The sequence below is a fragment of the Macadamia integrifolia genome, chromosome 2 (assembly GCF_013358625.1).
Source record: "Macadamia integrifolia cultivar HAES 741 chromosome 2, SCU_Mint_v3, whole genome shotgun sequence".
NCBI classification, from domain to species: Eukaryota; Viridiplantae; Streptophyta; class Magnoliopsida; order Proteales; family Proteaceae; genus Macadamia; species Macadamia integrifolia.
The window spans coordinates 34,492,252-34,506,674 of NC_056558.1; the positions used below are offsets into that span (position 1 = coordinate 34,492,252).

General features: G+C 44.5%; 1 protein-coding gene across 1 annotated transcript in view; it reads right to left on the reverse strand.

The window, feature by feature from the left end:
* Window positions 1-11,757: 11,757 nt before the first annotated feature.
* LOC122093674 (4-coumarate--CoA ligase 2-like) overlaps window positions 11,758-14,423 on the reverse strand; it is a 5,779-nt gene continuing 3,113 nt past the window's right edge. The window contains exons 3-5 of the mRNA XM_042664063.1: window positions 12,640-12,853; window positions 12,444-12,546; window positions 11,758-12,170 (exon numbers count right to left, since the gene is read on the reverse strand). Of these exons, the coding sequence (XP_042519997.1) occupies window positions 12,069-12,170; window positions 12,444-12,546; window positions 12,640-12,853 (419 nt within the window). The 3' untranslated portion in view covers window positions 11,758-12,068. The remainder of the gene's footprint in view (window positions 12,171-12,443; window positions 12,547-12,639; window positions 12,854-14,423) is intronic.

Below are 14,423 nucleotides of genomic sequence, written 5' to 3' on the forward strand. Positions count from 1 at the left end.
CCTTTCCTTTTAGAGTCCTACTCGGATACGTCCTATCCCCTTCGTGGGGAATATTCTCTTCATGCGGTTGACATGGTAGAGTCCTTGCAGCCTCTATCAGGTGGGGGACACGTGTCCAGGTGGGCGACACGTGTCCTTACCTTACTGAGCAATCAATTTGGCCGTATCAAGAGCCCCCTTACTCCCGCCAGGAGACTCTTCCTGTGGGAGTAATCAAATTTTTTGTCAGCTTTTCTCTTTTCATTTTTTTTTACGTCCCTTCGGCCTTATTCCTTCGGCTTCGGCTTTAGTTCTGCTTGCGACCGAGACCTTCGGTCAGTTCGGCTCGACCTGGCCTGAGCCCCCGATCGAGGTGAGGACCTTCGGTCAGTTCGGCTAGACCTTGTCCGAGACCCCGACCGAGGTAAGGACCTTCGGTCAGGTCCGTTCTGCCTTGGCCTGAACTCCCAACCGAGGTAAGGACCTTCGGTCAGGTACCTTAGGCCTTAGCCTGAACTCCCAACCGAGGTAAGGACCTTAGGTCAATTCGGCTCGACCTTGCCCAAGCCCCGTCTGAGGTAGGACCTTCGGTCATTTCGGCTCGGCCTTGTTCGAGACCCCGATCAAGGTAAGGACCTTTAGTCAGGTCCGTTCGACCCTGGCCTGAACTCCCAACCGAGGTAGGGACCTTCAGTCAGGTCCGTTCGGCCTTAACCTGAACTCCCAACCGAGGTAAGGACCTTAGGTCAATTCGGTTCGGCCTTGCCTGAGCCCCGTCCGAGGTAGGACCTTCGATTATTTTGGCTCGGCCTTGTCTGAGACCTCGACCGAGGTAAGGACCTTCGATCAGGTCCGTTCGGCCTTGGCCTGAACTCCCAACCGAGGTAAGGACCTTCGATCAGCAACCGAGGTAAGGACCTTAGGTCAATTCGGCTCGGCCTTGCCCGAGCCCCGTCCGAGGTAGGACCTTCGCTATTTTGGCTCGACCTTGTCCGAGACCCCGACCGAGGTAAGGGCCTTCGATCAGGTCCACTCGCCTTGGCCTGAACTCCCAACCGAGGCAAGGACCTTCGGTCAGGTCCGTTCGGCCTTGGCCTGAACTCCCAACCGAGGCAAGGACCTTTGGTCAGGTCCATTCGGCCTTGGCCTAAACTCCCAACTGAAGCAAGGACCTTCGGTCAGGTCCGTTCGGCCTTAGCCTGAACTCCCAATCGAGGCAAGGACCTTCGGTCAGGTTCGTTCGGCCTTAGCCTAAAATCCAATCGAGGCAAGTACCTTCGATCAGTTCGGCTCGGCCTTGCCTAAGCACCGTCCGAGGTAAGGATTTTCGGTCAGTTCGACTCGGCCTTGTCTGAGACCCCGACCGAGGTAAGGACCTTCGATCAGCTTGGCTCGGCCTTGACCGAGCCCCCGACCGAGGTGAAGACCTTCGGTCAAGTCCGTTCGGCCTTGGCCTGAACTCCCAACCGAGGGAAGGACCTTCGGTCAGGTTTGTTCGGCCATGGCCTGAACTCCCAACCGAGGCAAGGACCTTTGGTCAGGTTCGTTCGGACATGGCCTGAACTCCCAACTGAGGCAAGGACTTTCGGTCAAGTTCGTTCGGCCTTGGCCTGAACTCCCAACCAAGGCAAGGACCTTCGGTCAGGTTCGTTCAGCCTTGGCTTGAACTCCCAACCGAGGCAAGGACCTTCGGTCAGGTCTGTTCGACCTTAGCCTGAACTCCCAACAGAGGTAAGGACCTTAGGTCAGTTCGGCCGGGCCTTGCCCGAGCCCCGTCCGAGGTAGGACCTTCGGTCAGTTCGACTCGGCCTTGTCCGAGACCCCGATCGAGGTAAGGACCTTCGGTCAGGTCCATTCGGCCTTGGCCTGAACTCCCAACCGAGGTAAGGACCTTCAGTCAGGTCCGTTTGGCCTTAGCCTGAACTCCCAACTGAGGTAAGGACCTTAGGTCAGTTCAGCTTGACCTTGCCCGAGCCCCCGATCGAGGTAAGGACCTTCGGTCAGTTCAGCTCGGCCTTGTCCAAGACCCCGATCGAGGTAAGGACCTTCGATCAGGTCCGTTCGGCCTTGGCTTGAACTCCCAACCGAGGTAAGGACCTTCGGTCAGGTCCGTTCGGCCTTGGGTTGAACTCCCAACTGAGGTAAGGACCTTCGGTCAGGTCCGTTCGGCCTTGGCCTGAACTCCTCACCGAGGCAAGGACCTTCGGTCAGGTCCGTTCGACCTTAGCCTGAACTCCCAATAGAGGTAAGGACCTTAGGTCAGTTCGGCTGGGCCTTGCCCTAGCCCCGTCCGAGGTAGGACCTTCGGTCAGTTCAGCTCGGCCTTGTCTGAGACCCCAATCGAGGTAAGGACCTTCGGTCAGATTCGTTCGGCCATGGCATGAACTCCCAACCGAGGCAAGGACCTTTGGTCAGGTTCGTTCGGCCATAGCCTAAACTCCCAACTGAGGCAAGGACCTTCGGTCAAGTTCGTTCGGCCTTGGCCTGAACTCCCAACCGCAGCAAGGACATTCGGTCAGGTTCGTTCGGCCTTTGCTTGAACTCCCAACCGAGGCAAGGACCTTTGGTCAGGTCTGTTCGACCTTAGCTTGAACTCCCAGCAGAGGTAAAGACCTTAGGTCAGTTCAGCCGGGCCTTGCCCGAGCCCCGTCCGAGGTAGGACCTTTGGTCAGTTCGACTCGGACTTATCCGAGACCCCGATCAAGGTAAGGACCTTCGGTCAGGTCCATTCGGCCTTGGCTTGAACTCCCAACCGAGGTAAGGATCTTCAGTCAGGTCCGTTTGGCCTTAGCCTGAACTCCCAACTGAGGTAAGGACCTTAGGTCAGTTCAGCTTGACCTTGCCCCAGCCCCCGATCGAGGTAAGGACCTTCGGTCAGTTCAGCTCAGCCTTGTCCAAGACCCCGATCGAGGTAAGGACCTTCGGTCAGGTCCGTTCGGCCTTGGCTTGAACTCCCAACCGAGGTAAGGACCTTCGGTTAGGTCCGTTCGGCCTTGCCTTGAACTCCCAATTGAGGTAAGGACCTTCGGTCAGGTCCGTTCGGCCTTGGCCTAAACTCGTCACCGAGGCAAGGACCTTCGGTCAAGTCCGTTCGACCTTAGCCTGAACTCCCAACAGAGGTAAGGACCTTAGGTCAGTTCGGCTGGGCCTTGCCCGAGCCCCGTCTGAGGTAGGACCTTCGGTCAGTTCAGCTCGGCCTTGTCTGAGACCCCGATTGAGGTAAGGACCTTCGGTCAGGTCCGTTCTGCCTTGGCCTGACAACCGAGGTAAGGACCTTAGGTCTGTTCGGCTCGGCCTTGCCCGAGCCCCCGATTGAGGTAAGGACCTTTGGTCAGTTCAGCTCGGCCTTGTCTAAGGCCCCGATCGAGGTAAGGACATTCGGTCAGGTCCGTTCGTCCTTGGCTTGAACTCCCAACCGAGGTAAGGACCTTCGGTCAGGTCCATTCGGCCTTGGCTTGAACTCCCAACTGAGGTAAGGACCTTCGTTCAGGTCCGTTCGGCCTTGGCCTGAACTCCCAACCGAGGTAAGGACCTTCGGTCAAGTCCGTTCAGCCTTGGCCTGAACTCTCAACAGAGGCAAGGACCTTCGGTCAGGTCTGTTCGGCCTTAGCCTGAATTCCAACCGAGGCAAGTACCTTCGGTCAGTTCGGCTCGGCCTTGCCTGAGCACCGTCCGAGGTAAAGATCTTCGGTCAGTTCGGCTCGGCCTTGTTCGAGACCTCGACCGAGGTAAGGACCTTCAGTTAGTTCAGCTCTACCTTGATCGAGCCCCCGACCGAGGTGATGACCTTCTACCAGGTCCGTTCGGCCTTGGCCTGAACTCCCAACTGAGGTAAGGACCTTCGGTCAGGTCCGTTCGGCTTTGGCCTGAACTCCCAACCGAGGTAAGGACCTTCGGTCAATTTGGCTCGGCCTTGCCCGAGCCCCCAACCGAGGTGAGGACCTTCGTCTGTATTCATTCGGCAGAGTTAAGGTCACCAAACAGGAGAGTTCCTCTCAATTGTCGTAAACTAGCTTTCGTATTTTTCATGAATAAGATTCTCCGGAGTTTAGGATGAGGAATTACAACTTGAAAGTTCATAGAAGCAAAAATTACAAGATGTGAGTGTGCTTGCTACTCTTGTACGAGGCTTGGTTCTGCTCCATTTGCTTGAAGGGTTTCTTCCCTCTGGATGTACTTATCGCACCGAGCTCTCAACTCGGCCAGGTTCCTCGATGTATGCTTCGCCAAAGACCTTTTTAGCTCCTTATCCTTGACGCCTCCTAGCAGGGCTGTGAACTCCTCTTTCGGGTCCAAACCTCTGATTGTGACCTTCTCTTGTTAGAAGCGCTTTATGTAGTTTCGCAGTGATTCTCCTTCATATTGTTTGACGTTGGTCAAGTTCAACGTAGTCTTCTGAAGGGGTTGGCTACTGGAGAATCCCTTTACAAAGAGTAACTTAGATCGCTGAAGCTGTGGATCGACTTCGTCGGTAGACGGTTGTACCATAGCCTTGCCGCTCCTCTGAACGTCAATGGTAGGGCGCAACACATAATGTTTTCCGAGACTTGATGGAATTGCATAGCGACCTTGAAGCTTTCTAGATGATCGACGGGGTCCCCAGACCCGTCGTAAGTGTCATACTTTGGCAGGCGAAAGTCGATCGGGAGCGGGTCCCTCATGACCTCAGCAACTAGAGCCGTGTCATTAGTGAGGTCTGGCTCGCGAGCTCCCGTCTGATTTTCTGCCACCTTCTTCATCTCATCTTTCAGGTCCAGGATCATCTGCCTTAACCCCGAGTCCTCGTGTCTCTGTTCGTCTCCTTGGCGTGGTTCCCCATGTCGGTCTTCTGCGGCACGCCACGTCCTTCTCTTGGGTACGGGACTTTCCCTCATTGCTCGGTTTTGAGGATTATGACCGGACCTTATTGATCCTGTACTGCTCAGGTCCTCGTCTCGAGCTCTCTCGGGCTGGATATGGGGGCCTCGTGGTGCTCCGTCGGTCTTCTGAGAGACAGCTTTGGAGACCTCCTTCATTGCCTTAGCCATTCGGTCATATTTGTCCTGGAAGGCTTCGAACTGCTCCCTCATCACAAATTCCTGCGATCCAAGAGCGGGCGGAGGATTATTATCTCCGCGCACTGAATACCCGGTCGAACGCTGGTACCTCACGGAACCTTCCCAATCATCGTTCCCCCTTTCTCGTCCAATTTTCGTCGAGGGAGGGTGCCCTCCTGAAGGTTCCTCCTCCCCCGTGTTCATGTTCGATGCTGCTCTCATCTTCTTACGATTGTAGGTTCTCCCCACCATTACTGTCATTTCCCACGGACAGCGCCAATCTGTTGCTGCCAAAAATCCGTATGAGCTGATCCTGCACAAGCACAGAAGGTAGAGGCCCGAAGCTTTGTCCCGGATTAGTCCTCCGACGCCCAAGTTAGAGATCGGCCGCACAGTTCTTTATAGGAGTAATGGTGTGGGTTTTGATGCTTACCTTCTACCTTCCTCTCGGGCCCTCTTATATAGCTCTTAGGGTTTAGGGTTTCCCCTTTCCATGGAGGAGTCCTCCTCGGGTCCACCTCCTTTCCTTTTAGAGTCCTACTCGGATACGTCCTATCCCCTTCGTGGGGAATATTCTCTTCACACGGTTGACGTGTTAGAGTCCTTGCAGCCTCTATCAGGTGGGGGACACGTGTCCAGGTGGGTGATGCGTGTCCTTACCCTACTGAGCAATCAATTTGGCCGTATTAGGCGTTACTTGGACCCAAGAGGTTCCTTATACTTCCATTGTTTCAATTTGTTTTCGTTTTCGTTTTCATTTTCATTTACTTAAGCCCTATCCTTCCAATGTGTTGTTCTCGGCCCATTCTATAAGTATAATGGAATATTTGAAATGCAGGAGGATGATATTCTTTGGGAGCAGATTAGTATCCATGGAACTGAAAAGTAAGAGTTTCCTTCATGCCCCTTCTTTATCCCAAGTCCCAACTCAACTCAATTTAGGTGGTGGAGTTAGTTTAGTTCTTACCATCCTTCCATTATCAGATTCAGACAGAGAGCAAGAGAATAATGACAAGAACAAAAAGAAGATGAAGAAACAGGGAGAAGGATAGAGATCAGAGAGGATGGGTTGGAAGAGGCTCTTAATGTGCGTTGGTTGTTCGAAAAAATGCCTGTGAGAAATGTAATCTCCAATACCGTGTTAAATTCGTAGAAGGAGAAACGAAGAAGATGAAGACAAGGTCAAAATTGTCTTTTCCAGTTACAAACTAACGATGTTATAATTTAGGGGTGCGGTTGATATTATAAAAAAAGTAAGGTGGTATCTCATATAAGGTTTCAAAAGGGGGGGTTGGTACAAGATAATTTTCCTATTTAGTATTATCATCAAAAAAAATTACAAAATATTTAAGTCCTTCAGAGGAGGGTATATGGGAGGGGCCTCATACATCACTGTGAATTAAATTTTACTAAGTTTCTGACAAATGTAAATGACTAGCCTCGCCAAGACAACAGGCGAGACAAATCGACTATAGCTGTGTGGACTGACATGGGAGGTTGTTGGTGCGGACCATGGACCAAAGAATATGTTCATGTTGGTGACCTAGACGACAATGCCAACCATTAAGGGAAGTACAATCAGAAACATTGATGGAGGGAGTAGATTTGGAAAGATGGAAAATGGAGTAAAGGCCACCATCACTCGGATCAGACAACAAGATTCACTTGGTCACCAGATCCTTGACAAAGAAATTAGACGGCTAAAATTCGAAGAAAACCTGATTATCACCGGCAAAATGTTGTACATATAATAATGTTATAAGAATAGATGGAACATGAAGAACATCAAAGAGAAGAAAAGAATAAGGAGGAGAAGAGGTAGAAGAAAGAGTAGTGCCAATATTTGAGATGGGAATACCCTTGCCACTGCGGATGTGTAGGTGTCATAGGAGGAGAATGAGTGCAGATCAGGGGTCACATATGGGAAGCGCCCATGTCAGGGTACCACATAATAGCAGTGGATGGGTAGTTGGGAAGGGTGGGAAGAAGAGGGGGGATGGGATGAGTGCATAGTTAGCAAATTCGGATTCGGGAATTATTCGGACGGAGAATTATTCGGAATAATTCGGACGATTAATTTAAGGATTCGGTCAAAAAAGCGGTCAAAAAATCTTATTGGGGTTTTAAAAAAAAAAATTTTGTTTTTTTATTTTTTATTTTTTATTTTTGATTTTTTTTTAAATAATGTTTAAATGGACCGAATAATTCGTTTTAATTCGGATTCGGTCCGAATTATTCGCGATTTATATTCATTTTGGAAAAAGTCGCGAATTTTAAAGAATTTTATTTTTAATTCGGATTCGGTCCGAATTTTTGATAAAATTCTTTAAAATTCGGTTCGGCCGAATAATTCGCGAATTATTCGGCCGAATTGATAACTATGGATGAGTGTAGTAAGCAGTGGGCCATGGAAGGTTAGGGTGGTAGAGGTATAGGGAGATGGAATGGCAAGTTTTTGGGATTGGCGATGGTAGCAGGTGGCATCGTGTGGTTACTGCCATTGTAGATAGAACACCGAAGCTGGCCTCCTTGCTAATATGTGCGGCCCCCTTGACCCTTACCAGAACGACCATGACTCCCTCGTCCCCTTCCATACCGCGACCAGTGGAGGATGTGACCACAAGATTTGAATGCGGATAGGAGTCGTCATGGTTGGTGAGATTAGCTTGAGCAGAGTCTATCATGGAATTCGTTACGAGGAGCACAGTAGAGATGGACATTGAATTCTTCAGGTAACAACTGCTTGCCAGCAGCGGCAAGTTCGTCCGATAAAGATTTGGTGCATTGGAGAAATTGAGAGATGGTTTCATCCGGTTTGTGAACCAATTGCTGGGAGAGGATCCTGGTGGAGAAAGCGGAGCCGAAGGAATGGACAAGGGCGTTCTAGAGATCCTTACTAATATCTTTGCCAACTACGAGAGGGAGAATTTCTTCGGAGAGGGCGACAATGAAAAAACTGAGAATGGATTGATCCAGAGCATTCCAAGATTCGGGCCATGAACCGTCGATGTAACCAAACAGATGTGAAGGGTACAACCTGAGTCTTCCAGAGGATTAATTTTTAAGAGTGAGTTTCACAGAGATGTGAATGGAAGGAGGATTGAAGGTTGTTGTGGTCGAGAAAGGAGAGAAGAAGAAGTAATCTGATCGAGGGGGTGCAGCAAACATTGGAGAGTATAGTTATCCCTCTTATCCCTCGTTGACCCTCTCCAACCAAATTGGATGGTCTGAGGAAGGCAATAAGCATTTTTGTCCCTTCTTCATTATCACAGAGAGTGGAAGAATGAGATGAAATGCATTGCATTTTACATTCTATAAGTGTGAACGGGAGGACAGAGGTATCTCAGAACCCCTTTGTATCCCTCATAGTAGCACCGACCACTAATATTCCACCACTTGTGAAAAACACCACAAAGCTTCGACATAGTGGCAGGACAGTTAAAACCACCTCACTACAATTGACTTTCTTTAGTTAAGATTCAAATGGAGTAGAAGAGTTATACATGATCACAATTCTTTGAACTTCGATCCCAACTCTTACAAGGAGGCTATAGAAGATGTAGATGCTAATAGATGGCTTAAAGCCATGCAAGGTGAGATAGATTCCATTTATATAGATTAACAATGTATAGACTCTCGTGGATCCTCTTGAAGGTATTAGACCCATTGGGTGTAAATTGATCTACAAAAGGAACAAGGGCATTGATTGGAATGTAAATGTTTCAGAGTTAGACTAGTTGCAAATGGTTACACCCAATATGAGGGCGTGGATTATGATGAGATATTTTCCACATTCGCATTGATAAAGCCTATTTGGATTTTAATATCCATAATAGCATACTTTGACTTTGCGGTTTGGCAAATAGATAGCTAGACAACTTTCTTGGATAGACATCTTTGTTGGATCAAATGGCAACACCCAAGAGAGGTGATTTGGATAATTACATTCTATGACAACTAACTCCTTTTCTAGAATTAACAACTTTGGAAGACCTATCACTAATTGGAATGGTTTGTGGACTCAACAAAATATACTTACTTTAAAATTAACATACTTAGCTCTTAGTTTCAACTGCCAGCAAATAATGAAAGCAAGAAAAGCAAGTGCATATGAAAAGGAAAGTAAGAGGAAGATAAGGAAGACCAAGGGAAAGAAAGGGACCACATAACAGATTTAAAGTGGTTCGGATCCAAGATCTTATGTCCACTACTCAGGTCCATCGGATTAAGGAATTCTTCATTTTACTATGGGAATTCATTTCCATATTGCAAGAATCAAGCATTACAAACAAATCTCAATCCCCAAGGTAGAGCACCGAGGCCAACTTGGCTAAGGATTTGACACAAACTCATTCACAGTCCCTCAGATTGAATACCAAGATTAGATGGCCAAGGATTTCTTTGTATGCTCACATAACAAACAACAAATGACTTCTTTTCAAGTTTGTAATTGTAGCAATGAAGCTGAACTGATTCTCTCAAGAGTACTTTTATATTTTCAAATTGATTTTATCTTTGAAGCTCTTTCTTATGTATACTAGGTTATCCTGACTCAAGCTTTTTTTATAGAGGCAAATGATCTAGCCATTTGAGTCAAACACAATTTTTCCTAAGATACTCAAATTTAAGTTCAAATCATTTTTGAGTTCTTCATAATGGGAAGTATTTAATAAACTCAAGTATCCAAGATAGTCTAAATTTGAAGAAAAACTAACTGTTGGAGCTCATTTATGTATTTAAGATTCCTAAAGCTCTCCACAGTTGGTTAGAGTCCAAGTGATATACTAAATGATCGATTAATGAAGCTCCATCACAAGTGCAGAATATTAAATGCTCCACGCACGAAAGACCGTATGATTTCCACTGTTAACCAAAAATTAGGGAACTTAAACCACTACTTCTATCTCGACTAAAGCACCCACGGATGACCTTTCATGAGCCCATCAGCTTTAATTTAGAATTTTTCAATGACACTCGGATGACCGTAGATAATCATGGAAGATTGCGAATAGTAAGGTTGAAGGGTTTTTTTTAGTCAAACCACTTAGTTTCTTGGATTCTTCCATTTAAGTCTTTTATGAATTTTATGATCATTTCAATCTTATGGATATCAACATCAATATTACATATAAATGACACAATTAAGTTCTATAATCTTGATCATAATGAAAGACTTCTTCGATCCTGATTTTGCCTTTGAATTTGCTATTATCATGTTAACTTTATTATATATACTTGCGTACGTGCATCCATAAACGACGACATGTCGTTACGACGCCAGTAATTTTTCAAAGTATAATTATGGTTCATTGTTAGGTTGTCAAATTTATGATATAGAATCCAATAGACATTTGAATAGTATCCCTTTCAAAACCAATGATTAGACCCCAGAGGCGATCAAAACCTTAAGATTTCTTTCCAATCAAGTACTGAGAACTACAGTTAACCTAATCCCTATCAGAGGTACATAGGTAGCCTGACCAAGTCAGGTTCGGTCATAATCATGCATACATCATTCATCTCATCATATAGATACATGATGATGATGATACAAATGCATTCATACCATGATCCCCATCCCCATGCATTCTGAATTATTGTTGACCTTATCCTTAGTAAGGAAACGTAGGAAGCCGGGCGACCTTACACTTTGGTTTGGTCATATATACATAGTTTACCCCCTTGTTACATATGTATTGCATACATACACACTATGCAGCTTTCAGACCTTGCAACATAGCTTAGGTAAAATTGAATATATATTCAATCAATAATATTATGCAAATTAGTATCTAGGACTAGTTAGTAGGACTATTAGCCTAGGAATTGGTCTATACAGAAGGAGATAGGCCATCGGTTGAGCGTGGATGGGGTGCCTAACATTTCTCCAATCTATAAATTTGAACTTACCCAAAGATTTATGATCTATTTCTTATCCATTAGAGTTAAGCATCTCCCCGAAAGGCCTTGAAAGGGAGAGACATTAATGAGTCATGATCCCTGGATTTAGGTGGCAACTCCAAAAGAAGAAAGATAAAGATACGATCATATCATGCTTTGGCCCTCTCTACCTTATGATCGGGCTCCCCTTGGATGCGTATGTATATATATATATATGCATGCATTTGTGCGCTTCACCTTAACAATGATGTGTTGTGTATCCCACAGTGGCAACTCCACTGGGAAAAATCATGACTCTTATTGTAGAGCCTTCTCTATAGACTTGCTTACATATACTATTATGGGCAAATGTTTTCTATCCAAGAGTGTGGTTTCTACGCTAGTCTCTCAGACAATAGAAGTGCATGCTAAGACATTGACCAGAAATGACACGGTGTTCATTTTAGACCCCTATGTCTGGGCGTAGGGGTGCGCTCCCAAACAAAAAACGCATCCCCTACCATTATATACATTGTAAATTAACTGCATCATGTCATTCGTATTTTATATGTTTTATAGGAAACATATAAATAATAGAATTCTACAACTTGAAATGACAGAGAATAGGAAATGGTTCCCATGTGCATGAAATCTTATGTACTATAGTCTTACTTTAATTATGTTTGAAGATCGTAGAGAGTTTTGAAGCATTCGAAACGATAAATAAAATTCCATAAGACCATGACACTCGGGTATGTTTGTAAGGTTTCAGGTAAACTCATCCCTCTTACCTAATAAGTGTGAGATGGATTTGGCCACTTGGCAAAACATACTACTGAAAAATGAAAGGACTACGAAGAAATTGTGGAGTATCAAGAGTGTGCATGCTACTTTTTGTTAGAACATGGATAAGAACTTATGCCACTTAATGGGAGAGTTACTGATCATGTTCGAATATGAAATTTGACATGTGATAAATCTAAATTGATTCTTAAACACCCATATGATGATCAAAACAGCCAGATCAGCCGTTTATGTCATAAAAGTAGGCATCAGCTAAACAAATTTCCAATTGATTTGCTTCAAAATATCCACAAGACGCAGTTTCACATGACTGGTTGGCTCGGGATCTTTATGATCTCAATATGATTTGGATTTGAATCACAACCCTTTTCACAACTTTGCTCTTAAATCCTTCCGTAGGATCTTGCCAGATGGTGCTTTTGGGATTGCATGCACGAAAAATACCCGTTTGATCCTCTTATAGTGCACTACCTACACCAATAGAAAAGCATTTGATGATGGAATAAACCCAATTTAGTCATGGACTTGGCTTGGCCCATACCCCATGGACTTGTTGGAGGTGGGCTCGGGTACTTGGTCAATTCAGACCAACCAAAGCCCAATTTGTGCAAATTAAGATATAGGAAAAACAAGCCTAATTGATGGGCCAAAGTCAATCAAACCCAACCCATGTGGGCTATGGTTCAGATTGAAAAGTGGACTACATGGTTTGATAGTTTCTATATGGGTTTGTATTTGAATCACCTGTTTTGAGACGTATTCCTTGATCTCATCTTCTGTGACCTCAATACCATTTGATATCACCACAAATGCAACCGGAACTTCGCCTGCAACTTCATCTTTCATACTGGAACATGGTGAACCAAAACTGATTATAAACCTAAACCCTGATCGATCCAAAGCTATAAATAAAAACTTTAAAATGATTTTTAGGACTTACGGGGCAACAGCGGCATCAGAGATTTTGGGATGAGCGACGAGAATCGCTTCGAGCTCGGCAGGGGCTACCTGGAAGCCCTTGTACTTGATCAATTCTTTCAATCTGTCCACAATAAATATCTCATCATCTTCATCAACATAGCCAATGTCCCCTGTGTGTAACCAGCCTTGTTTGTCAATGGTTCTTTTTGTGCCCTCTGGATCATTGATATAGCCTGAACAAAAATCAAGGGTAAATATGTCATTTTAGGTGAGAGAGGAGGTTTTGGAGTGTTAAGTAGGTGGACAAGGAGCTCCGAAAATGAACGAAAGGGAAGCTTAGTTTTGAAAGCAGATGGATCCGACTCCAATCTAATTATCAGTCCATCCATGTAGTGCCCAAGGTGCTATCCAACGGCTGGGAAGACTGACACGTACCCCAACACATGGGTGTAAATTTCAGGTCTGCCCAGCCATCGGATTGCTCATTGGGACCATATCCGAGGTAGAGGTCACAAAATTTGACATGTAAAACATCCAAAGGAGGAGGGGGGTGCTTTACCCTTGTATTAGAAACCTCCCTCTCAAAATGGTTCATATTAACTAGTGTTCCGATAAGTTTACCCAAAAAGTGTAGCTTTGGAAGATTTTAAATGATCATAACCATCCAAAAAAAAATGTGGTTAATTATTGCAAAATGTTCTATCAGAGAGAGTTCTTTTTTTGTTTAAGCTCTAACGGATAGAGTTCTCTTCATAGCAACATGGCCCTTATGTTAATAGGGATCAATTATAGTGCCTAAAAAACATCAATAAGGGTGGGATTTTTCACATTAACACAGTGAGATAGTCATTTCACCTCCAATTTTTTTTGACTGCATGTGCCACATTGTCAGGCAAAACTATTTATCATCTTTTCTATGTAAGAATAAATTAATAAAATTAATATATTTTTTCCATATTATATTCAAAAAATTTCTCTCCCATTTAGAATGGTCAATGTAGAGTTGTAGACCTAGTTACTTGATTATTTAAACTCAACTAGGGTTTAGGTCGAAAGGTTTACTTGATTATAGAGTTACCTATATCTATATCGTAGAATCAACTACTTCCCTCATTTTTGGGTTATGAACTACTTGTCTTTTCTAGCAAAGTTAGTGTTTTTGAATGAAACCAAAGCATTCATATTAGGTCCACTCCTTTTTTCTGTTTTTTGGTAATACCTATTATGTCCCACTCAAGATCATAAAGATCTAATTAAATTAAATTAAATCAGAAAGCAAGAGATGACACCCACACACAATTAGTTAATATAAATACTCATCCAAATATCTATCCAACTATTGATTAATACAATATGAAATCTGCCATATTGTTCCTTCTAAACCACGCTATTTCTTTATTGTTAATTTAAGCAACATATAATTTCTTAGTGGAGAAAATCTCCACGCTTCAACTCCTTTCATTCAAATTTTCTTCATCCTATATTTAATTAAAAAAAGTAAGGAAAAAAAAAAAAACCCACTTTGATAACACCAAAGAAAGTTATAATAGTATTTTATTGAAAAAATATTTTTATATTATTTTTGATACATTAGAATAATTCTATAGTTGGAGCCTCGTGCACTGAATATGCCATTTTTTTAACTGATGAACCCAATAGGATCATCTGATTATAATGAATCTTTCTTGATGAAGTAATGAAAAAATGGTCAAGAAATTCTTCATGAGATTTCCACTAGTCATTTGGTTTGATTTTTTTTTTTTAATTTAAAAAATAAAAAAATAAAAAATCCAGTGCATGATG